Below are 24,850 nucleotides of genomic sequence, written 5' to 3' on the forward strand. Positions count from 1 at the left end.
CCAACACTTCACAAACACAATACACGCGTCACGCACTACCATATTCACAAGTTTTCGATTATCAAACGAATTTTATTAGGTAGATAAATAATTTTATTTTAATCACACAATGCGCACCTCACTATTATACTGTATTTTAAGATATCGAGCAAGTATTAGAAAAAGTCCTAATTTCAGTAAAACTATTTTAATGTAATAATGAAAATGCACGCGCGTGTGACGAAAATAAAATAGTAAACTATTTTTAACCGCGGATAGATAATAATTGTCAGATTACGAAAAGAAAAGCACGACGAGCGATTCACTGACAACACCTGCACGCGAACTTTCGAATACTAACTAAACGGTCACTGGCGGTAGACAATGGGACCATCTGAAACGGGGACTGCTAATTGGACAACTTACTGCGCAATCCCACTTGCCTAGCGCGATCCTAGATCAGAACCAATCAGATGCGATTGCTCAATCCGCTGCCCAATGAGTGGTCACCTTTTCGGATGGTTCCATAGTTTATCGCCTGTGACAATTCAATATTAAAAATCCCGCGCCCGTTATGTACTTTTTTCATAATCAGATTATTATTTACGTTTAGATGTTACAATAGTTAGAAGAGTAAATGGAGTTCTGCCAAGTAAAGACCTAAAGACCGAGAAAGAAAATATGAGGATTGAGATGAAGACTGACAGCCGACAAAACAGTCGGAGCGGAGTACTCAGTACTCACTACTAGTCACTACCAGTCACTACTCAGTCTGACTCAGTCGATTGTACTGATTGTAGCTTGTAGCAGAGTCCTGCAGTCAACACACGAGACAGGTCAGCAGGACAGGTTACAAGTGACAGAACAGAAGCGGCTTCGGATTCAATCGGCTTTTTGTTGTCGTTTTTATATTTCAAAAATTGATACCTGTGTCTTTATCCTTTTTGTTGTTACCTTAATTAATTACTTTGAAAGTTGTATTTTTTATTATTTTGTTTTGTCTTCCCTAAGTTGAAAAGTTTAAGTTATCATTTGAAAATTTAAAAGACGAAACGTTCACAATAAAGTTTTACAATTCTATAGTTTACGCCAACGACTTAGCTGCAAAATTGGTAGATAATTAGCTTATTAATATATAAAGCTTTAAAATGGAAGACGTATCGGTTTACAATAATTGTGATAAGACGGCAGATACATCTAAAATTGCGGAAAAATTCAAAAGAAACAAATCGACGAAGGAGCTTACAGACAAGTGTAAAAAAGTAAGGCTTGCAGGCTTCTACTTTTTGATAAAAATTAACAAATGATTTGTTAAATTATACATCGAAATCAGATAACAGAGTAAAAGTTAATGAAACAAGTAATAGCAGATTTAGAAGGCCTTAATAAATTCATGTTTCAATTAATATTGTTAGAAGTTAGTCTCTTAAATTGAATTATTTTACTATTTTTTATATTTAATTTAGAATATGTTATCTAATTGGATTCACCGTCGTTCATGCCTACATGAACAATTTAGAAAAAGAATTACAATAAATAAAGATGTTAATGCAACTAAAATATTATTGGATGAAGCACTAATAGACGAACTCCAGACAGAATTTGGACTAGGTATTAATTTAATTAAATATTAATATGCATGGTGGTAAATGATGCTTAAGAATTTTATATTTAATTTTTCCTTTGGTATATATATTAAGAAATGGAAGGAGCCACATTTCAATTAGAATGGGAAGAAGAATTATTTGACAAGTTCTTGGAAGATTTCAAGAAGATCATGTGCCCTTTCTGCCAGCAAAAATACTTGGAGATACATGATAATACTTATGTATGCGGTGGTTGTCCATTCAAATTAGTTAAACATTTAGATGAAGAAGAATTTAAAAGATCACTAGATACAGCTGTTGACAATCATTCTTCTAACTGCACAGCAGTACCTAGTTTCACCATTGTTCAAGAAAAGTTAAGTACAAACAATGATGCAGCTGAAGACCTTTTCCATAGACACTTATACATGACTTGTGGAAAGTGCTGCAGGATTAGTTTTATTTTGTGAAATATTGAAAGATCAAGCCATAGTTTAAGTAGATAAAAATGTATCTCTTTAAATTTATTGAAAAATAAAGCATACATATTTCTTTCACGATAGACTAAAGACTGTTCATTTAATTAATCAACTAAAATATATGATCAACTTACGCTCCCAGTTTAGTATAACCAAGTCAATTCATTGATTTATATCTGTTAAATGGTCATTTTTTATTCTCATATTTACAAATAACGTGAATAGCAATATTTACAATATACAATTGCTTCTTGAAGCTCATATCAACCTAAAGATTGAATATGGTAATTTCTTTTTATCTTCATTATCACAATTAATGTTACCAGAAAAATATCTGCATAAATTCTTACCTTGTTCGTACATCATTCTATCTTTTAACATTTCGTAACAAATAAAAATATGAAACTTTTAAAAAGTATAATCTCTAATTTCTCAATCGTCCATTTCGTATGGCACGAGCGTTATAAATCAATGATTAAATGTAATAAAATTAAACGCCGTCTTTTTCCCTGAAGACTTATTGCACAAAGAACAACGCAGCTTGCAATATTAAGAATAATGTCAGTGATCAGTTCGATAATTAATTGGTTCTGCATCAAGATACATTTCTCCACTTAGCCTATTATTATTAAAACCTTTTTACTTTTTGGCATTGGTCCAAGATTATTCTTTACATTTGGCAGAATATTTTGTTACTGAAAAATGTGCGTAGAATAATTAGTAATCATTGTTCAATTGATAAAAGATATGGCACCACCGGTATGTAACAAGATTTCTCCTGACCTGATATGTTTTTAAACACAGCTTTGAAATGAATTTTTCATCAAATATTTGGTCAATTTATATCAAGCTAAATTATCTAAACTTTGATTGAAGCTCTTAAGCAAGCTTTGTAAGGCAGAGTGTTGTCTGTGAAACTTATCAAGATCAGGATATCTGAGAATTTTTTAATTTATCTCCATTCTGAATAAGTCGAGCATGAACTATGGTAACTAAAGCTTATATCGTATTCACGACTGATTCGATTTACTTAGTTTAACTATTCTAAAATCGATTATTGTGCAGAGCGCCTATTCTCGTTGCGATTAACAGCTGCCAAAGCTTCTTCAGGTAGGCGACCAGGGTCTGAAAGAATTTCAGTCGCGGTGCACAGGTATCTTAGAGAATTTAGAACAGCTAAAAAGAATATTTGATTATTGAAAGTTATTCATTAACTAAATTAGAAATACCTCTTTTGTTAATAGCATACCTGGTCTGAGATCTACGAGTGAACAGTGCTGCTCAACCCATAAAATTGTACTTCTGTACAAGTCCTCTATACTCGCCGTGGAAACCGAAGTGTTAAAAGAGATCAATAGAGGCTCGAACAATATACTGAACTAAAGATTATGTTAAGAAAAACCAACAGTTAAATTAAAAAAATATTATCATATTTAAGATTGTTTTAAGACGAAAAAGGATACAATCCAAAACTTCCAATTGTCCTGAGTACGCGTGCGTACATAATCATCGAACATTTCCTTCATCTTGTTAGTTCTATGTCTAGAGACTGGAGCACCCGTTGCAGGAAGCATAGATTGACAATTACTACAAAAGTATTCCAATGTATACCAGTTGGTATAACGTTTGTATAGGTTTTTGATAGCTCTCCCAAAAAAATGAAGAAAACTGTATGATAAAAAGGAAACAAAAAAAACCTTTACCTAATAGAAGTATTGAGGCTCTCGATCTGATGTCTGAGATGATCCATCTCTTCCTTTAACTGGCTTCTCTCTATACGCAATTGCCTGATATAATCAGCTCCTTTCTGTAACATGGCAGCCTTGCTAAGCTTCGTGCTAGGATTTTGATTGAGCTGTGGAATTAGATTATGGAGCGTGTCGAAACCATTTTTGATATTGTATCTACGCTTCTGTTCAGCGTGTATGTGGCCGACCCTTCGCTGCTCCTTGTACTGTCCACGTTCCGAATCTTTAAGATAGCCACGAGTGGGCGAAAGAGGACTGCCAAGGCTCATAGGACTGTGAAGAGGACTGACGCTCAAAGGTTGAGGACTGTGCGCCTGGGAATCTTTAGGAGAGCCAGGACTGCCTTGGGGATGAGTTTGATTATTCGGATTAAGCAAAACTTGTTGCTGTCCAGTCTGAATCGGCTGTTGTGCAACAGGCAAAGTCTGCACCGTGACTGGGGTTTGTCGAGTTGATGCCGTAACTTGCTCAGAAGCTGCTGATGGCAACAGTGGTAAGATATGCTTGACAGGAGTCGTTTGGCTGACAGCAGGAATAATTTTATCAGACGTACTCATTGTGTACAAACTCGTAGTAGTATTGTTGGTGAGTAAGTGAGCAAGTAGTACATTACTGTTCAAGTTCAACGCTGGATCACTAGCGGTAGAGACCAACGGTGGAGGATGAACTCTCGCTGGAGTAAGAGAGGAGCTACTTCGAGACCTGTTCCTGGCCTTCATCTGATATTTCGGTACCGCAAAAATTTCCTCCTTAGTTGAAATCGACTCTGTCTGTTTGGTAGCTACCACCGAGGGAGCTCCTAACTGCTGCTCCATAACTGGCCTTGGTTGCAGCATTAACTGCGATTGGATAGTTTGTGGAGTTGTTACTGGTGCTAGCTGCTGGTTCAGGCTTGGCTTAAAGTTATTCGCATTAAATTTACACTGTTGAACATTGAATGTCGGCGTGGCAATGGTGGAGTATTTGAAGTCCTGTTGTGGTTGAACTATTTTATATGGTTTGGTAGTTATGGGAGAGTCTGGCAGGGTCTGTATCACTTTCTGCTGCATTTGCAGAAGGGGATTCCCAGGATAGGTGCTCTGTAATGTTGCTAAATTCTGCAAGTGACCAGTCATAGCGTTTAATTCCGTATTTTCTGCTGTTTGATCACTTAGCTGAGCAACCTGCACTTGACTTGTCATCTGATTTAGTTGAACAGCTTGAATTGGTAACTGATAAGACTGCTGTTGCGACGTCGGCGCAGTGTGTTGAAACACTGCCCCAGAATGTGGCCTGACTTGCTGATACGCATTTGGTTGTTGCTGTTGCTGTGGTGGTTGTTCTGTCTCTTGTTGACGAGGCTGCTGCATCATGCGACTAGCTTTTGCGCAAGGTCGACTCTGCCTAAGCTTTTCCGGAGTACACCGTGCCACAGGATTACCTCCTTGAGCACCGAACTCTTGCTGAATTATATTATAGCTCTCATTAATACTCCTGAAGAGAATATGCAATTATTAAATAGATGTATCTACAATTATTGGATCAAATTAAATATATGAATCTTACAAATTATTTCTGTAAATTGGCGCAACAGTCCCAACTTGCGGTGTATTGTATGCTTTTATCGAATATTGTTGTACGTTTTGATCAGGTTTCGTCGAAGATTCTGACACCAAATCATTTATCTGCTCAATAGGAGCCATCAAGTCCAATTCCGGATAATTGTTGGTTAACGCTCCTGCGCGAAAAACGTCCTCCTCTTCAGGTACAGGTGCCAGTTTGAAATTTAAAAATTCTGCAAAAAAGATATTAATACATTTTCAAGGCCTGAATTAATTTCGTGTAATTACTTGTACCTTGTAAAGGTTCGAGTGTATCCATAAAATCGTCCAAATTTGGCTGCAGAGGTCCTAGACTGGGCTGAATAAAATCTGCTAAACTCGCGCCACGCGCTGAACAAAGATTTAATTACTGAGATTCTCTCAAGGAATATTTGACATTAGTGTTTGCAGTAAAAGAAAAAATTTACCAATCTCTCTAGGATCGGGAAAGTAGATAGGTTGATTGGAGCTAATAGTAGAGAAAAGTGTATCGGTCATTAATTGCATATAATCCTCATCGACCATCATACTTTCTCCCGAAGAAGCTCCCGTGATGCTCCCGTAGGAATTTCCTGAGGTCGATCCATAATTTCCAGAAACTCCTACACAATTGCTCCATTCGAGTACATCCATCGATTCCAACTGAAACAATAGATTTCATTGTAAAGAAATCTAATTTTACAGCTTTTTGGATTAGTAATGATATCTATAACGTAAAAGAGATGTACTTACTATCTCGGGACCATCTTTGTTTGTCCAACCAAGAATTTTGTTCCGATAAAACATACGCCATTTTTTATATTCCGCTGTTACAGCCGCCAGTTTGCGCTTCCAATATTTGCCTTCCAGAACTACAGCCTGATAAATGATTTTTCATTTCATATTAATGATATACTCTTTTCAGATGAAAAATAAACGAAAACTTACCTCTGGTTTATTATGCGTATCTACATCGAGGGGCGAGGCAAACTGACACACCAGAGTATTTTGTCGGAGAATAACTGCAGAGTAAAAATAGAGGAAATGTGAATTAGAAAAATAAGAAAATCTATTGACAATGTAACGTGCATAGAAAAAAAGAAGGAAAATTACATTGCATATGCCAACATCTCCAAATGACATTGTTCAATCTGATTTTATCTTTCCATCTTAATCTAATGCCCTTGAAACGATTCCATTTTGGGGATGTCAGCTTCTGTCTGGAACAAATTCGAATGTTGTACCTTTTCTCTCGTACAGCAGAAAAAAATTGCTTCATCTCTTAAACACAACAAGGCCTACATTTTAATTGTACATTGCAGTTACGAATGCGATCGTTCTTTATCTACTAAATATTCGATTCACTTTTTTTCCAGAGATAATTATGTAAAATCTGTGTCTCGAATTTGATATTTTCTAAAGAAATTGTCTGAAATTAAGCGCGACAAATAAAATACAAGGGAAAAGCAGAAGATCGAGAAGCGTATAAATTCATACTGAGGAGCAACAGCTTGTTCTATCAAATAAAACATTGAAAAATATTCAACTTCCTCGGTATACAGGTTTTTCTCTTTATTTTAAAGTAGTTTAGATGAATGAAAAATTGAAAAATATGCAGTCTCATCTATTATTAATTAGTCATTTCCAAGCAGATATGGTAAATATTGTTTCAAGGAGGTTTTCCTTTCATTAAAGATCTATTTTAATAATATACAATCAGCTCGTTGCTTGATTTTATGGCGCTCCAGAAGTTTTCTTATAGTTTTTTATTCTTATCTATTATCTGTTATCTCCCGAGCAGCGATCGTGTTTGGTCGAATAGAAGATTTCCACTGGTAGATACACTAGTTTCAGTGGATCGATCGGGATTCATCGTATTATTTCTCTTATCGTTTCTTACGGTTTACTGGCGCATCGTAAATACGAAAACAGAAGACTTGCGTCAATAACGCTCCGATCCTACAGATAAGCCAGAACGATCACAACTCGCACTTGAGTTACAATTATTCGTTACTACAAAGTTTTATGGATTTAATGATTTAAACAGGGTTTTGTCATAGGACAAATAAAATCAATGAATTTAATTAAAAGTATGACTGGAGAGCAGCAATTGATTCTTTCTGTGGGTTCTTTAGGTATTTTTATGGCTTTGTGATAAGTTAGAGATAAAAGGAGGGAGAGAGAAATAGAGAGAGAGAGAGAGTGAGAGAGAGAGAGAGAGAGAGAGAGAGAAAAGCAGAGATAGAGAGGATTGCAGAGTCAAGCGACTGCTCACCTGTAGGCAAGCGACATACACTGGAACAGTTTGTTCAGCGAGGTCTCAATGCTGAGCTGCTGCTGATGAGAATTACTTTTGGTAAAACTGCCAGAAGTTGCTACAAACTTGACAAGAGTCCTACGCCTATCAATGATAGGAGAATTGAGCTCCTCGTCTGGTACAGGAACTGCTAGCTCATCCTCGTCATCCTGAGCTTCAGCTTCAAAATCAGAAACCATGAAATGACCGGAATGGATGGTTTCTTTGCAATCTGACTTTGTTCTCTCCCTTTCCTTTTCCGTTTCCTTGGTTTTTAATTTGTTTCTAGACCTTTCCTTTTTACTATCCTCATATTTCACTCTTATTCTGTTGGATGATCCCATTCCAATGTCAAGTCCCATACCAAAGCCAAAACCAAGATCTTCCGTTCCACTCCTGTTTGTAGAAGATGAAGACAGATTTCTTCCAGCTGACATCCCTAAGCTCGTTACCTGAGCTTCACTGTTTGAGCTGCTTTTGGGTATGCCTGATGCTGAGGAATTGGTTGTCGTCATTGATGCTTTCCTATAAAACAGCTCCCCTGTCTGCATCTCTGTAAAAAGAATTCTACATTACTTAGTGTCGAAGTCCAATTGACATTTGATAATTTAAAGAAAGACAGTGCCAGATTTATTTCTACGAAAGATTTCAATGAATATCTCATTGCTTTCTTCCCCCTAAGTTTTTTCTCTCTAAATATTAAGATCCTGGAAGTAAAATGAAAATTGCGAGAGTCATGAGTCTCTTATCGTTAAACGCGATGCTCTATGACCTCGTTGGTCATCTAACTCCGCTTTCTCGGCTTACCTAGCCTTACCGGATGCTGGAAAAACCATTCTTTTTACCTCCTAAAGAAAAGATGTAAATTAAAAATTAACCATTAAGAGAATTTGGAGGCTAGAGTAGTTTAAGGTTGAGTTTATTACTCCAGGAATAAAGTAAGAAAGGAAAAAATAGAGAAAAAGATAGATAGAGAGAGAGAGAGAGAGAGAGGGAGAAAGAAGGAGAGGGAGAAAGAGAGTGATCGAGGGAAATTGAAATAGGAAAGATACAAGTTTGATGACGCAATTGCTTGGTTTCTCTTCTATCTCGTGCAAGAGAAGAAACACGCGCCACTTTGTTTTCCTCGCGTTCTTCCCCCTCCATAATCCCCCCGAATCATCATACGACTCGTCTCCTATTTTAATGTATTACAAATCTCCCCTCTCTTATTGGACCTTCATCCCCACCGGCCATACAAACAAATTATCGAATCGAATCGTTTCCAAAAGGTAATTTAAACTTGTTTTGCCCAAGAAATTCTTCCGTGTGTGGATAGAAATTCTCTGTGTATAGTGAGGGACATTGATCAGCTGATTGGTCCTCATTGGTCTTCTCCCCTCTGTTACCGCATTTTCCAATACAGCAAAGCACAAAGAGCGTTAATCACTTGTGGGAGAACGTGGCGGTTTAGCCCAATAAAAATAAACCAGCAATTAACATTTCCTACATTATTATCTAATTTTGTTCACTGATATAACACTGTTTTCCATGAGCAAACTGTAGTGAAAAGATATCAATCAGCCGGCGACTTCTTATTGGTACACGAACTTTTTTTCTGTGACAATTCCTTGTGCTTCAATATCTCACTAAAGTAAACTTTAGAAAATTATATTTTGTATTTATATAGAGAGGGAGAACAGTGAAAATACGTTAATGAAGATCGATCAGCTGATAAGCTGATTGGTTCGGCACCTGTGAAATGAAGGGTGGGAGAAGAAGATGACAGAGAAGGTGGGAGATAATACGAGAATTCCAAATTTATAATTTCAAGAGGAAACGTGGCAATGTTTCCATCAGCATTTTGTTTTGATTTCATATAAAAAGGGAGAAGTGTAGCTAATATTTAATTTTTCTTACTAGAATGGGAATTTATACGATTGAGAAATGCATGTGCGTTTTCGTAAACGCATCCAAATTTGCACATGTGTCTTTAAGGTACAGTAGAGAAAGTAAAAAACACGACATAAGAGAGGGAAAAAGAAGAAAAGAGGTAGGTGGAAGTGGTAAATAATAAATAATGACGAAGGCCGCGTAGAATTGAGATATTTGCAATTTCAAAAGGTTAGTATGGAGGCAGCTGTTGTTGAGCGGGAGAAAGGAGTATTCTTGTTTGTCTCACCCTTCGCGTGGCCAACCGAAGTCGGCCAGTATTCCAGGCACAGCTGACGTTGACCGAGGATCACTCTCTTGCGTAGAGAGAATTGAGAAATAAGAGGGGGCGGTTATAAGAAAATTTGAGTAAAAGAGCGCAGCACAAAAACGGAGACGCGGGTCACATGTACACGAACACAAAGGCACACGGAGGGAAAATGTCGAGTGTATAGGTTATGGGAAACTCCTGGGGCTGGCCGTGTCAGGCTGGCCCTGGAGCCACCGCACCCGGACGAGGGCTTGACGCGTTTTTACGCGATAAACACTCGTGTACGGTCATAATACCGTACTGGAGATGCTCCGCCATTTACTCGGCGCCGAACGACACCGAGAACCACCGAGAACTGCCGGAAATTTACAGTTTTCTCTCTTCTTCCTCCTTTTACTCCCCCCTCCCCCACCTATTAAAAACAACTAATTTTTTAAGCATGCGCACTAACATTACTATTAAAAAGCGGGGGTGTGTCGAAACAAAATGGCTGGCTTAAGCTTCGTTCCCTCTTTTTCTGATTCTTTCTCTATCAACTTCTGTAATGTTATTAATGACATTAAAATATTATTTCTTTACTGACATAAGAATTATATATATTATTTCTCATACAAATAATTGAAAATGACTCGTGTATTAACAATGACGCGTTTAAATGGCTAAGCGATCGCTTCGTCGAAATCGACATTAATTTTTTAATCGCATTACATTTTCTCAACTGTATAGGTAAACGCATCTGCACAGAAGAATTGGACGCGATTGATTTGTAGATGTGATAGAGAAGATCGAATACGATCAAAGGTTTGAACTTTTATAGGACGGTCGTTGGAATAGCAATAATCTACAAAGAATGTTGCCCTCCTTTCTTTTTTTCCTTCGAATCTTCTCATCTCTTCAAAACTGCTATTTAAAAACCGGTGTCCCATCCTGAAAATTCGTCTGGTGGAATGTCTCGATCCGGAGGGTATCTTTCGAAGTTTCGCGTGTCTAGTTGATTTCTCACCTATTAAAAGAAATGCAATCTAAATTAATCAGTTTCTTGAAAAGCGAAATTATGATTGCATGTGTTTTATATTAGTTTTATATTTACCGTTGGTACAATAGGCGCTGGAAGGGCTAGCCTCTGTAGAGCTTCCCAGTTAAAATTGGAAAACCACCTGAAAATACATTGAATTTTAAATTGAATCTATAATCTTATTTTATAATTATTGAATTATTAATATTTATAATGTTTTAAGGCCCATTGATGATTTCTTTAATTTTTCGATATTGATAAAGATGACATCTCACGAAGATTTACTCAAACTATGGATTATACAATTTATCCGTCGATAAAGTCAAGTTTCAAATCATTCTTCCCACTGATGGTGCTACGATTCTGATAACTTTTTCACAATTCAATATATAAAATGTAACCTTAAACATCTATTCTGTTAATTACAATAAAGTAAATATTTACTTATGATCACGTATATCCTGTATACCATTTCTTTGATAGCCTAATCTCTCAGAAGGACTTAATCTCAGAAGTTTCTTAATTAGATTATTTGCATGTTTATTAACCATGCTTGGTATTCCCACCATGTCTACGCCTTTCAGAATTTTGTTGTAGGTGGTCATATGATCAGAGCCCCTGAATGGTGGCTTACCAACCAGCAACTCATGTGTCAGAATTCCCAGAGCCCAATAATCGACAGCTCTGCAAGGAAATTGTTATCATTTGCAATGATCGAACATAGAGAACATAGTGAATGAAAAGTATTTGCATTATCTCACCTATCATGGCCTTTATTTAGAATGATTTCAGGTGCAACATATTCTGGAGTACCAGCAAAGGTCCAAGTTTTTGCTGGACCAATTTTTTTGCTGAAGCCAAAATCAACCTGAAAATAAATAAAATAGATGAATAATTTATTTGAATTATTGGGGTAAAAGTGCATATGAAAATCGTGGCTGACCAATTTCAAGTATCCCCGTGAGTCCAACATTAAGTTTTCAGGCTTGAGATCTCTGTAAACAATATTTAGGGAATGCAGATGATCAAGTGCTTCAACAACGCAGCCAACCATGAATTGAGCAGTAGTATCATCAAAACACCTTCTCCTTTGAAGGGTTGTCCATACATCACCCCCCAGGCAGACTTCCATTAGAAAATATACATATTTGCTGTCTTTGTAAGTTTGATAAAGCCTAAAGAAACGAATGCATAAGGTAAATTTTTATAATTTAAGAATTAGAATAAATAAAAAGAAGATATTGAAAAGTAAGACTGACTTGCATATAAAAGGTGAGTCGCAGGCTTGCATGATGTGTTTCTCATTAAGTACATGCTCTTGTTGTTGTTGGTCAACCATGACTTTTTTTTTCAGCTTCTTCAGGGCAAAACTTTTATCAGGATCTGACTTAAGAGTCACCAGCTCAACTCTGCCAAAGCCTCCAACACCTAACGTTCCTTTGGTCTCAAGGTCACACAAGGTCAAACTGGAATACTCATTGGTCCACTTTTTAGGTGTAAGTGACCTTTTCTGATTCTCATACTCAGCAGCCCAGTCCTTTTCTCTGATCTCTTGGAGGCCTCCTAGATAGTCTAAGAAGGTACTGAAAAGAGACATAAGTAATGAAGAGATAAATGAACAAAATGCAGGAAATAAATTGTTAGATAGATAAAGAACTAACGTGGCATCAAGGGTGAGGCATTCCACACCAGGAGCCAATGCAACTGCATTGGCGTGTCTTCTGTGTTCGCCTTCAGCATCGTATAATGCCTTCTCACCAAAGTACTCTCCTTTGCTAAGTACAACCAGCTCTTCCTCTCCTCCATACTCGGTGTCCTTAGTGATCCTGACATTCCCACCGCTGATTATATAAAACTTATCTCCTTTCTCTCCTTGCTTAACGATTCTCGCTCCTGCAGGATAAAACTCTACTCGCAACAAATCGGATATCTTGGCCAGCAAATGTTCTTGAGGATCTGGAAGTTTACTGAGTACCGACACTTGCTTCAGGAAACGAACGTTGCTTTCCAAACGTTCCTGGGCACTCCTCATCATCACCGTAAGAAAAACCGATCTATCCAGCACCCATATCTTTCCTCCCTTCTTCACTAAAATTTGAAATAAATTTCACTATTGAATTAATTGCTGACTCATTGATTTTCTTTTAGGCAAATCATTATTACCGCTTATGGTTCTAAGCCTTTTGGTGTTGTACAGTAAGGCGATTTCACCAAAAGCAACTCCCGGTCCAAAACTCCTTTGGAACTTGTCGCCTTGGTAGATGTCAAATTCCCCTTCCGCAGATACGTACAAGTGGGAGCCTGAAAAATAAATGTTAGAATAAAGCTGGCACTGAAGAAGAAAAATTATTCGTGTGAAATATAAGAAGGAGATAATGACCAATATCGCCTTCACGAATCACTAGAGTACTAGGAGGTATCTGTTTAGGATACATCGCTTCCACCAGAGCCTTCATCTGATCCTCCTCCAGATTCCCAAGAAATTCATTCTCGAGGATCGCTTGTTTGATTTGTCTCTTGGATCTGCAGAGAGTAACATTGATTACTGAAAGAATCGATGCTGAAGAGGAAGAGAAAATTCTGCATAGATGAGAGTGATAAATACCTATCATCTTTCTCATAGATGGGTGTTGGAGCATTCGCCGAGGGCGGTGTAGGTGTTCTGCCTATTATACCACCTCTGGGATTATGCACTGGCCCTGGATCAAGCTCCTGTTTATCCTCAATTTCCGGTGCCGAGAGATAACGACCGTTTGCGGTGGGAAGTTGTCTGATCTGTTGGAAGAATCAGAGTGTTAATAGCAATTCCAAATTTGGGACAAATATGATGGAATAATGAAATTACCATTCCTTGACCATATTCAGGATCTGCAGATCTTTTGTAGCTAGTGGCAGCCACAGGATTCCTTTCAGTTCCACCATTCTGAGTAAATAAATGAGGAATTGTAGAAAATTGTAGGTACTTTTCACACCTTTATTGAGATTTATTGGACATACCAGTGCTATTGGCAGGGGCAAAGAGCTGGAGCTCGTATTAGAGTATTCACTTCCAGGCAGAGGGGTAACGTTCACGCTACCCCTCTGTCCCAGAATATTCGCCCTTGGGAAACAAAACCTCATAACTTCTGAAATAGCCGCATTTCTATTAACAAAAAGAAGAAAAGTGGCATCGCTATTGTTTTTTTCGGCGGATGGTCGGCTGACCTCGAATGTAGATGCTACGTCGAGCGTATATCATACGATGATAAGGATATTTGCTCAGCCATAATAGAAGGTACACGCTTCTACCAAATGTTAATTATCACGTAGCGGCTGTTTTCCCGTCGGCTTCTTTTCAGAGCTACGAACGAATGAGTCTACGAATCCTCAGATCATTTACTGACGCAATCGCGTTCGCTGACTTGTCTAAAAAAAAAAAAAGTGGCGAAAAAGAAAAGAAGAACAATCACCGACGACAATTTATCCTCACTACACAATCCCCTTATTAAGATGATAATAAACATTATTTCAAGCGTCGATAAAATTTTTCTCAAATTTGTGCAGTGATCAAAATCCTACTTTCCTTCTTTTGTTCGCGTACAACGTTTTGTACAACGAGTCCAGTTGTTGATCGACTAGCTCGATAGACATTTTCTGATAGAACCGACTGTTATTAGCGGGCACGCATAAAATACATGAAGTTATGTAATTACTAGAAACACTGTGAATGGGAGAAAAATGTTCGAGTTTCAATGTTGAGGGAAAAAGATTGAAAGAGGTTGAGAGAGGGAGAGACAGCTCACCACGTTCGATTGGAGAACGATCGGTAGGTGTTTTTTCGGCTTCCGGCTTCGTTCACCACTGCCACTTCCGGTCCCGGTCCAGAGGCACTCAAACGCCCCTTTTCGACTGAGGATTTCCAGTTGGTGAGCCGGAAATTTTATCTAATTGATAACACGAGACGCAGTGTCAACACTGGCCCAGGTACGCGCGTATATCGGATCTCTTGATCTTATCTATGCATGCCCCAACTCTTCTCGCTTCTCTCCCTATTTTTTTCTCTCTCTCCGTTATTACTGCGTCGGTAAAGAAATTCTAGATCCACTCTTGTAGGTAATGTAGATCCAATTGAATTCTTACGGTAATTAGGAAAAATAAGACAAATTTGAATACCTGGAATCTCGTTGCGCTAATAGTCGCGTGAAACTTATGTAATCAGTGTTTTTTATTAATGGGAAGAAACTGATCCGGATGAGAGTCGTGACTCGTATGCTAGTACTGTAATTACCTTCCCCTCCCCTCCCGCCTAGTTGCTCTTACTGCAGCTATTCTTTCAGCGGCAAAATGGACGTAGGAATTTTGAAGTATTCAATGAATTAATGATACATTTTTAATTATGGATCATTTACGAGATCAGGATTCCACGTTGATTACTTTTTCTCCGCAGCATTTCCGCGTTTTATTTACGCAATATCTCAATTACTGTTACGATTATAGATCTTTTCTAGAATAACGAGAATTACCTGTTAATTTGGTAGTTTTATCGGTCGAGTTACGCCCACGATTAAATTTTTTCTCACTTAGTATAAAAGTCTAAATCGACGCACTTTGACAAATTGAACAATTTCAATGGTTGATTTTACGTTATTACAGAGGTACGACTGAATAACACATGGCGCTATGTAATGAATGAGAAATAATCTCGCTACGGTCCACCGAGGTGAACTTGAGAATTTCTCGTGGAGCAATTGTTATTTCGTACACAAAGTCCTTTACATGAGAAGCGAAAACTAGCATACACAACAATGTGATCACTGTAGAGTATATTACCCGATGGTTCTATGCGAACTGCGCTAAGGATAAAGTTGGCGTTTGAAGGTAGGCGGTACTGACAGTGCGCGAGGGCACAATGGGCAGGAGTTATTATCGTGGTCTGAAAGAAAAATCAACTAACAATGACGGTGATGACGACGATTGGCATTCTAACGATAAGCCAAGCTTCAATGCCACTAGCACGGGGAAAGACGGCGTGTTTTTGCGTGGAGCCCGTCACATCCCACGTGGACTTGTCATTGGTGACTTCCTTATCGTTCGGCATCGTTTATCCTTGTCGGTATCTCCGTACTCTCTAGCCTTTCTCTCTCTCTCTTATCTAGAGACAAATGCACTCTTTCTCTCTCACCGCTTAGTGGAGAAAGCTCAAGAACTACATGAAGAATTATTTTAAAAATATTTAATAATAAACATTGACAATATACAGAGAAAATACGCCATAAGAAGTCGCTATGGGAGTAATAAGAACCTAACGACTGGTCCAGACTTACAAAATATCATCAAATCAGACAATGATAAAGATGTTACGAACGACACCTTACTTACAATTTCTATTCTTTCTTATTTATATATTTATATATCATTCATCTTGAAATTCGAGTCTATTATTTCCAGTTCCTACAACATTTTTGTTCATCCGTGTTCTGTCATTTATTTTTTATTTTTTATTTTTTTTTAATGAGAGTTCACTCTGTGTGCACGCGCGCGTATGTGTTACGTGGCTGCGCGTATCCATGGCGTGTTCGCCCATGCCGAGAGAATAATGCGAGGAACGGAAGCACAGAGAGAACCGAATAATCAGGTGGCACTGGTTTAGAAGCATTTTTTTCTAACAATCTTCTCGCTCTACGTCGCATTTCATTATTTTTCTCGCGCTACCGTGAATAGCGATAGTTACAATAGAGAATATGTTGGGTGTTTTTGTGTTCGTGTTGGTGGATGTCTGACAGAGGGAAAGAGAGAAACATATGGAACACTCGAGTGTGTAGATGATTAGTGTGCGTGAGATTCGCTGGCTCTTGAGACTATAGATGGTGTATAATGGCAAGTTGGGCCAGGATAGCCAATAGTACCAAGTGTATTCTACAAATACAACTTTTCTCCTCTCGCATTGGAGGATTCTCTCTCTTGTCATGGTTTATAACACGAGACGTAACGCTAAAAAATATTATATAGTAACGTCTTAATGTCATGGAACGTCCCTCTTGTTATCTTCCCTAGCCGGTGCTCGGAAAGAAAGAGTACAGCGCTGCCGAGATTCCAATGAAAACAATTTCATCGACCAATTTTCTCGATATCCTATCTTTAGCCTCCCGTAACGCCAATAAATTCATTAAATACAATCGATAATATTCCTCCACCTTCTCTACCTCTCTTTGACTCTCATTAAGAATAAATCCTGAATATTTGCCAAAGATTAGATAAAAGAAATTCAATTTGTTTCAATGTTCGATGAAATGAACGCCAGATGGTACAGTGATTGATAATGAAAGAGTGACGCGTGTGTGTGTGTTTGTGTGTAAGAAAGAAAGAGAAGGGTCGGAGAAGGAGGTAAAGAATGGCTGCTGGAAATCTCAGCAGGCGCAGGATTCTTAATACACTAGGATATGTCGCTCGTAAGATTTGTCATTACGTAGTCATGTATTAACATAGAGTTACTTAGAAATCTTTTTTTTTCTTTACGGTATCATACATTTATGTATATATATAGTTTATGTATCGTATTATGATATAAAAATTGTATCTCAGCGTATACATATATATATATACAATAATATATCATTGTACGGTGCACATTGTTATTTTTCACGCTACATTGTCGTAATTTTGCGCTAGTTTAGATCAACAAAGCTTTAGGGGAAAGTCCGAAAAAAAAAAAAAAAAAAAAATAAGGATGAAAACGAGAAATGGTGAGAAATAAACGAGTTAAACAAGTGTAAAATTTTTGTCATCCAGCGTGTGTAGTAATAAACAAAGTATATAGGCCTGTAGAAAAAATGTTGCGTCAAGCAAGAGACACAAGGGAGAAAGAGAGAGTTGCTTATTAAATGGAAATTTTAATTGTGCACTTGTGACGAATAAAAGACTCGACATCGGTGGGGAGGAGCCGCGGCTGGGGCGCCCTCCCCACTTTGAGCTTGACTTTACGTTAATCGCTAGATTCAATAATAACCTATTGATTAAGGTAACGTTTACGAATTAGTATAAATTGTAATTACATTGTACAATATACAGGGATAAATCTCATCGGGTTCGTGTCTCGCGACGATCTACCAGGTCCAATGTCCTTCGTTACAATTTTCCAAGGTGGCGATTGCTCATCGAAAAACTCATCGTATTTGATTCATCAAGGACTACCGAGGAAGAAAATATTTGTAAAGAGAATAAAATGGGGCAATCTCACGAATCGCATTGGTCCTGGAGTTCGTCCTTACGTATCATTCACAGCGGGGATTCATATCCATATATCACTATCGCCCTTAAGATCTACGTTTAATATAACATTACGAGAATTATGAGTATGTCTGAGTTTCGGTAGCTCCTAATTAATGAGACGAGGAGTCTCGTCCCTTGTGATTTTTGTGCTCGGTCGATTTATGCGTTCTGCCTTCACTGCACGCCCTCTCAAAAGCACACATACACACGCGCGCTTAGGCATACTACATTCTTGAGAATATTTGATGCACGCAATCACTCATACAATTATCGAAAAGCGGATGATCTACCTGCCAGCTCCAAGTCTACTTTGGCAACCTATTGAATTTCTTAAAGAGCAATGAATTTTCATCTCGAGACCGAATTAAGAGCTTAACTATATTAAAAATCTCTAGGCGGAGATACTTCAACTCACTCGGATTCGTGTGCGTACCATTACTTTCTGTGCAGCGCTGTGCGCGATTCACTGGCTTATCCTATCTCTAGCACATCACAGTAATGAAAGAGTTGAGGAGAAAAGAGATAAAGTATAACGAATAGGTATTAGAGAAGAAATATCATGAATAAACGAGTGTCTATCTTACAAGGAGGAGTATTAAGCGAGTATTGGCGTTCTCCTTTATTGCCAACTGAAGATTGGTCGTATCTCGAAACGCGAGCTGCCATTGTACTTGATTAAAATAAGGTGTGCAAACGCACTGATAGCTCGCCTAACGAAAGATAATCAAAAGTTAGGTAGGTTTCCTTTACAACAATGTGTTATAGAAGAACCCAGCTAACAATAACTAACGGAGTTAATAGATTTAAGCTTATAAATTAAAGATGTGCGATTGTACTGGAAATTATCAGTAAAGTTTCGAGATAGAGACGTGAGTAGTGAATGACTAGACCCTATTTGTTAGAGTCCCACCGGTGGGTAATAAGTTCCGAATGATAATTTCTCTCTCTTTCTCTCTCTCTTTCTAGAGATTCTACTCTCTATCTATACTCTATCTACTTGGGACCAGTTGATTCTTAAGATTTCTTATCTTTTTTTCTTTTTCATATCTTTAATTCGTTCCCTTTATGGTTTGCTCGTTAACGGAATTACGCGAGCGTGCATCGCGCGCGCAACACACATGCACATACAAACATACATACACATATATTTGGCATAGAAACCCCACTGATTTGCACTTCTCGGGAGTCTCTCACGTCGTTCCTATGTCGCCTCGCAAAAATCCAAGTTCTTGAGTTTATCGAGTTCCTACTTTTGATCGCCTCTGACCAAGAAAAATACTCGCGAGACTTTTAACTATTTACAATTTATCGTTTCTCTTCTATTTCAATAATAATGAGAACAAAAAGAAGCTCTTTCCCAGATCTATCGCTGATATGCATAGAAAAAATCAGAAGATTTTACAATTACGAGTGACTTTGAGATTTACGACTCGACATTTCACAGGATTAATGTATCGTCTTGTTCTTTTTCCATTTGCTTGTCTGTCCCTGGGCTCTCTTGCGTTCACGACGAGACGCCTAGTTGGAGTTTAGAAGCGACGAGGTTTAAGAGGGTTTGTTGGTGGACGATGTCCTTTGCTGTATTTCGTTGCTTCGATGATGAAGAGTCGAAAAACGAGACGAGCTGTGAGAGAGTTCAGTTGAGACCAGTTGGGACAAAGAAGATCTTGTGTGCTTAGAATTTAAGCGGAAGGGAGTGAGAAGAGCAGCCAAGAGTGGCTCATCCAGTGTCTTCCGGAGCCATTGACCCTCCTAACTTTGGTGCTGCCACAGCTTCATTTGTGTAATACATGATGTTATCTTTCTTGCGTTTTCGGTCTCTTATACGAGACGTTGTCACTGGAAGGCTGCGCTTTGTTTCCTTAATATGGCGTGAACCTGTTATAGCTGCCTCTGTACATCGTTGCCTATAAAAAGCATGGTTCATTAATAAAATTACTCCCACACACGTACATATATTTCTGTAAAAACACGATTGCTTCGACGAAGCAACTTACCCCGTATCCAGCAACTGGTCCAATGCCGTGTCCAAGATATGGATCAGCATACTCCCGACCATACCTAAGGAACACAGAGTCCATTAGTGAAATTAACGTGATGTAAAATTTATAGAATTCATGAGGAACAGAAGTGAATACAGGGATATGCAAAACAAAAATATTGGTATGCATGGTGTGGTTTTGGCAACACCCTGCAAGTTCATAAACCAAAGAAGAAGAAGAAACATAGGATACAAACTGAGAAAGGACGATTTAAGGATTGTCAACAGGACTATCAGGACGATTTTGTTTTTCCGGGGCATCCTCAAATCTTCGACTTCTAAGAGCTCTACCTAATCGACGTGTTCTTCTGTAAAATGGTAGCCGTTCAAAGATTGAGTGAAGAGTTTGTGCAATTTTGTAAATAGTTGATAGAGAACATAAGGTGGGCATTTTGCAGGGGAGCTTATTGAGATACAAGTAGAAAAAGAAGATGAAAGCAAATTAATAATAAGTCAAGGGTTAAGGTAAGCAAGAGTATTTCAAAGAGGACTACGAAGAGGAGCGGAGGTTGTTCGCAGGAGAGTTGATGGGGGTGCAGGAAGTCTGCGTATAAAAATGAACAATAAGGTAAGAGGCTAGGTAAGGTAAGTAAAGGTATTTGAAAGAAGACTATCGAGAGGAGTGGAGATTGGTGGTGCTGTTAATAGGGTAGGTGATTGGTGAGTAGTAGGAGGGTACGAGTATGGAAGGGAAGGAGGAGGGGGGGGGGGGAGGGGTGAATATTGAATAGTTACCCTGCAACGGCGGCGTATCCAGCGACTGGTTGAGCCGCGGCAGCAGCTGCGCCGTAGGCACGCGCAGCTACAGCCGTGTAGGTCGCTGCGGCTGCATAGGTCGCCTGCTGGGCCGTCGAGAGGGGCGTCTTTAGCAATGGGGAGGCCGCTGCTGCTGCTGCTGCCGCCTGGAACAACAATCATCACCCGCCATGCAGAGGCTCCAAAAGCAAGCTCCAAGACAGAGTAATACAAGGACAGAAAGCTTCTCTCTCTCTCTCTCTCTCTCTCTCTCACTCACTCACTCTCACTTCCACTCTTACGTATTCCATTCATATTTTCTTTTCTTCGAGTTCTCTCATGAAAATCGTGAAAAGCCACTAAGGTTGTTCTTGAAAAGCTAGCTCGCAAAGCTTCTGGATTCTCTTGTTGGTCGATAAAGAGAGAGTGTGTGTGTGTGAGAGAGAGAGAGGTAGATAGAAAGAGAAAGAGAGAGAAATGCTTCCTCACATAGCTTTTCAGAATTTTCTCGTGCTCGGTATTACTTAAAAGCTACGTGCACGCGAGACTATATTGCTGTGCTCGGCTCGTTAACTGTTTCGACTGCTCATACAATTTTTCCAGCATGGAAAACCGACAACTAGCAAAGGAAGCGTTGATCCCCTCGATCCAGATGCAAGACGCTCCCTTGGCTCGCCGAGCCAGAACGTTACAAGCTTGAAATTTTCGTCTCATCCATTTTTAGATGCAATTAAATTAGCTTTCTGGGTCGATCGGGAGTCTCTGCACTGGAAGAGTCTACCACACATGCTGATCTCATTCGAGATGTACAGTATTATACCTAAGACTCGTCTATTTCTCAGAACTAATTCGAGAGTTATCAAAGCAAATCAAGTTGGCGAAAACATTGCAAACCTGAAAGTGAGATAAACTGGAGAGTTTGAAAGAGATAGAAAAAGATAGATGATAAAAAAGGGGGGAGAGGGGTGGGGTTGAAAGAGAGAGAGAGAGAGAGACTAAAACAACTCGAAAACAAAAATCCAGAAAAATACAGAAAATATACTAATGCAATAATTAAGTGAATCTCTCTGTTAAAAGATTATGATACATTTGGTATCTAATAAATGGACATTTGAATCGATCGATCGAATTATTCGGGACAATACTCTAACTAGACAACTAATTAATATCTAATGGTGGTTGCATCCACATCACACACATTTTCAACTGCTCGTTGAATATATATATATATATATATATATATATCTAAGGTTAATGAATAGACTATATCGAGAAAGATATAAAAAAAATAGCCAAAAGCCAATCCATGCATATGAATATTTATACATGAAAGGATAATATTAATAAAATTAATTTTTATAGCTTTAAACATTTTTTTCAATATTGCAAAATTTGATCAGTGGTAATCGTATGCATGGAGATTGGCAATTTTAATTACTAACAAATCAAAGAATTAGGAATGTGTACAAAAAAAAAATGAAAACAAAAGTATAAAGGAAACAAATGAAATTAGGGTAAAGATAGAAAGATGAAAGAAATTGGATAAGCCGCTAAGAATGGCACTGAGCACACACTGTAGAAAAATTGAGAAATCAAAGGTTACAAAAAGAAATTACAAAAAGATAAATCAAAAGTGAGAAATAGTCTATTAAACTATAAAAGGAAAATTGTAAGATAGATTGTCTGAGATAAGAAGAAAATTTCTCTCTGTAGATATCCTTAAATTCCTACCTCCAGAGCGGGTGCTTTAGCCTGAAACACAAATGGCAAATCTGAAAAGAGAGAATCTCCTCCTACGGGTGTAATGATTTAATTCCTGATAAAAGCTATATTCTTCCTATATTATAATAATGTTTTCTTTGTTAAAAAAGAGTCCTGTTTTGATGTTTCTCCAAAAAGAGGTAAAAACATTAATAATCAGTGAAATTAGACGAGTAAACGTTGCTTGGATCATGGATCAATGAATTTTCCAGTTTAAGATATCGATCGATTCAGATTAAGTAACAATGGTCCAATTGAAAACCGTGCTCTCTCTCTCTCGGGTGAAATGAAATATATTGTGGATGAGCACAAGTGTGATTATGTATGTAGAGAGGAGAGAGAAAGAGAAAATTGGGAGGATAAGAGAGGTAGAAAGAGAAAGAACGGTTATAGTAGCATTTACAGAGAGAAGGACAAAATAATTGGAAGGAAAGTGAAAGGGAAAGTGTAATTATTTGTACAGAGAAGAAAGCACAAGAGAGACTCGACAGTTTTGAAAAAAGAGAGGAAGAGGAAACTAGGAGGATAAAATAATTGGAAGGAAAATGAAAGAGAAAGTGTATACATGTATAATTAGATAGGAATAGAGAAGCAGGGTGGAGTATAGAGACAATAGTTTATAAAGAAAGAGAAAGAGAGATTGTGTGTTATCACTGTTATCGGTTTTCACGAGTGAGAAGTTGAGAAAAGGCCTATCCATACATATACATATACATATATACATATTTACATATACATATACATATACATATACATATATATACAGAGTATGTGCAAGCCTGGCGAAACGTGTCAACTAACTGTGTCGGCTGTTGCTTGCGGCCATTCCAGCTATACGTTTTCCGAACAATTGGAGAGATTAGTCAAGTATTGTCCTTCTCTCGATGCCATTAAATCCTACTCCGGCGAACGTATGGCTAACTTATTGACAAATTACACTCATTTCCTTCTCTCGTTCCATCCAATCAATGAAACTCATAGACTCTTCCGCTGCACCGGAGTTAGGATCAAACGATACCAATAATTCCACTCCAATCTGACAATTGGATGTTTTCTTTAGTCCCTCACCTGCAGCCTGTAATTAGGATCCTGTGTCGCTGCATGGGCTGCCAAGAAGGGATCGTAGTACACACTGAAAAAAAGAAAGAGCGTTAGTGCATTTTATTCAGATTTTTACTCTCTTGTGAAACAAACACGAATCAGGTTTATTGAAATGGAGAGAATAATTGGAGGGAATAGAGGAGTTTTGTTGCTGTGTGTGTGGGTGTGTGTTATGTGTACTGGCTGCAAGACACACACAGGCAGAGAAAATTCAGAGTGTACTTGCCTGTTAATAGTGGAAGTACCTTCGAGAATCTGGGAGTCATGGAAGAGCTAAAGTTTTGCATCCAAGTGAGTTTTAGAGGGTTTGTTCGTTGGGTTAGAGATGTTATAAGAGACTGGTTTTAAGTGGGAAAAAGGTAATTTTCTTTAAACTTGTCAAGAGGGGGGAGAGGAGTTATTCAAGATTTTCAATGTTTTGGAGTACTCTTCTTTGATTCTCTTACTATTTTAAAGACAAGTGGCTGATGACCAGGTTCTTATTACAGAGGATTAATTATTTTTAATTATACTGCGTGTAAAATTTTTGTTTGGCTCATTGTGCATACTTGCCTATTAATACAGCTTTTCTTGGCAACAATTAAATTTAAGTTTATACAAAGAAGAAAGATTCTACATTCAAGAAAATTTCAAAAATTTATTCCATACTCGGTTAACGAAGAATTATTCTAAGCTCAACCTTTAATGGCCTGCAGTTATCCTTGGGAATAATAAAATCTATGATTCCCCCAAGAAGAAAATTCTGCATTCAACAGTTTTAAAAATTTAGTCTGCACTCAGTCGGATGAAGAATTGCCCTAAGCTGGACTTTTACTCTGGCTTGTAGTTCTCCTTGAGAATAATAAACTCTAGGAGTCTTGGAGGAAGAAAAATTCTACATTTAACACAGTTTGAAGTATTTGGTACATGTAGAATTTTCTTTATCTCGACGTATACTTGCCTGTCAATAGATCACCTCTCGACAACAATGAAATCTAAGATTCTCCAAAGAAGAAGAAGAAGAATTCTACATTCAACATAGTTTCACAAATTTGATCTACACTCGACTGGATAAAGAATTTTCTTAAACTCAATATTTATTGGCCTACGGTTCTCCTTCAGAAGAATAAAATTTATGGCT

The 24,850-nt window shown here is 38.0% G+C and overlaps 4 protein-coding genes and 1 long non-coding RNA gene across 20 annotated transcripts in view; 2 read left to right on the top strand and 3 right to left on the bottom strand.

The window, feature by feature from the left end:
* The first annotated feature begins 621 nt into the window (after nt 1-621).
* Nucleotides 622-2,366, top strand: Ripalpha (RPA-interacting protein alpha). Its single transcript, XM_066743446.1, has 3 exons — nt 622-1,241; nt 1,446-1,590; nt 1,680-2,366. The coding sequence occupies exons 1-3, from the start codon at nt 1,128-1,130 to the stop codon at nt 2,033-2,035; spliced, it is 615 nt and encodes a 204-aa protein (XP_066599543.1). The 5' UTR covers nt 622-1,127; the 3' UTR covers nt 2,036-2,366.
* Mondo (MLX interacting protein mondo) lies at nt 2,089-10,217 on the bottom strand. Of its 2 annotated transcripts, XM_066743290.1 has the most exons (12): nt 9,809-10,217; nt 7,627-8,200; nt 6,465-6,571; nt 6,300-6,373; nt 6,105-6,230; nt 5,801-6,014; nt 5,628-5,723; nt 5,338-5,566; nt 3,748-5,265; nt 3,508-3,631; nt 3,294-3,423; nt 2,089-3,220 (listed from the first exon to the last, which is right to left on the bottom strand). In XM_066743290.1, the coding sequence occupies exons 2-12, from the start codon at nt 8,196-8,198 to the stop codon at nt 3,099-3,101; spliced, it is 3,312 nt and encodes a 1,103-aa protein (XP_066599387.1). In that variant the 5' UTR covers nt 8,199-8,200; nt 9,809-10,217; the 3' UTR covers nt 2,089-3,098. The 2 variants fall into 2 exon arrangements, with proteins under 2 accessions (XP_066599387.1, XP_066599388.1); XM_066743291.1 differs by lacking the exon at nt 9,809-10,217 and having other exon boundaries at nt 2,092-3,220; nt 6,465-6,567; nt 7,627-7,657.
* LOC136783364 (uncharacterized) lies at nt 8,461-9,862 on the top strand. Of its 3 annotated transcripts, XR_010824256.1 has the most exons (4): nt 8,461-9,227; nt 9,317-9,420; nt 9,550-9,679; nt 9,751-9,862. It is a non-coding gene; the product is annotated as an uncharacterized lncRNA (long non-coding RNA). The 3 variants fall into 3 exon arrangements; XR_010824254.1 differs by having other exon boundaries at nt 8,461-9,420; XR_010824255.1 differs by having other exon boundaries at nt 9,317-9,679.
* Nucleotides 10,218-10,409: 192 nt separating the features above from the next.
* On the bottom strand, nt 10,410-15,645 carry LOC136783286 (cGMP-dependent protein kinase, isozyme 1-like). Of its 6 annotated transcripts, none has more exons than XM_066743331.1 (14): nt 15,347-15,645; nt 14,049-14,249; nt 13,842-13,969; nt 13,690-13,767; nt 13,450-13,619; nt 13,225-13,367; nt 13,008-13,145; nt 12,506-12,932; nt 12,104-12,427; nt 11,788-12,019; nt 11,606-11,712; nt 11,289-11,528; nt 10,920-10,986; nt 10,410-10,832 (listed from the first exon to the last, which is right to left on the bottom strand). In XM_066743331.1, exons 2-14 carry the CDS (start codon nt 14,080-14,082, stop codon nt 10,737-10,739), a joined length of 2,184 nt encoding a protein of 727 aa, XP_066599428.1. In that variant the 5' UTR covers nt 14,083-14,249; nt 15,347-15,645; the 3' UTR covers nt 10,410-10,736. The 6 variants fall into 6 exon arrangements, with proteins under 6 accessions (XP_066599428.1, XP_066599430.1, XP_066599429.1 ...); XM_066743333.1 differs by lacking the exon at nt 15,347-15,645 and adding an exon at nt 14,627-14,767; XM_066743335.1 differs by having other exon boundaries at nt 10,411-10,832; nt 13,842-13,986.
* Nucleotides 15,646-16,042: 397 nt separating this feature from the next.
* Nucleotides 16,043-24,850, bottom strand: part of Rbfox1 (RNA-binding Fox protein 1) — a 54,756-nt gene continuing 45,948 nt past the window's right edge. For 4 of the 8 annotated variants that reach the window (XM_066743384.1, XM_066743387.1, XM_066743380.1 and 1 more), the window contains 5 exons: nt 23,698-23,761; nt 23,431-23,460; nt 20,869-21,035; nt 20,090-20,153; nt 16,043-19,999 (listed from right to left, as the gene is read on the bottom strand). In XM_066743384.1, coding sequence (XP_066599481.1) covers nt 19,955-19,999; nt 20,090-20,153; nt 20,869-21,035; nt 23,431-23,460; nt 23,698-23,761 — 370 coding nt within the window. In that variant the 3' untranslated portion in view covers nt 16,043-19,954. Of the gene's footprint in view, nt 20,000-20,089; nt 20,154-20,868; nt 21,036-22,599; nt 22,621-23,430; nt 23,461-23,697; nt 23,762-24,850 lie in introns of all 8 variants that reach the window. The other 4 variants (XM_066743382.1, XM_066743383.1, XM_066743385.1 and 1 more) reach the window with 2 other exon arrangements.

The sequence above is a fragment of the Prorops nasuta genome, unplaced genomic scaffold (genome assembly GCF_024137725.1).
Source record: "Prorops nasuta isolate Cenicafe-Biocafe unplaced genomic scaffold, Cenicafe_Pnas_1.2 PNAS00033, whole genome shotgun sequence".
Taxonomy (NCBI): Eukaryota; Metazoa; Arthropoda; class Insecta; order Hymenoptera; family Bethylidae; genus Prorops; species Prorops nasuta.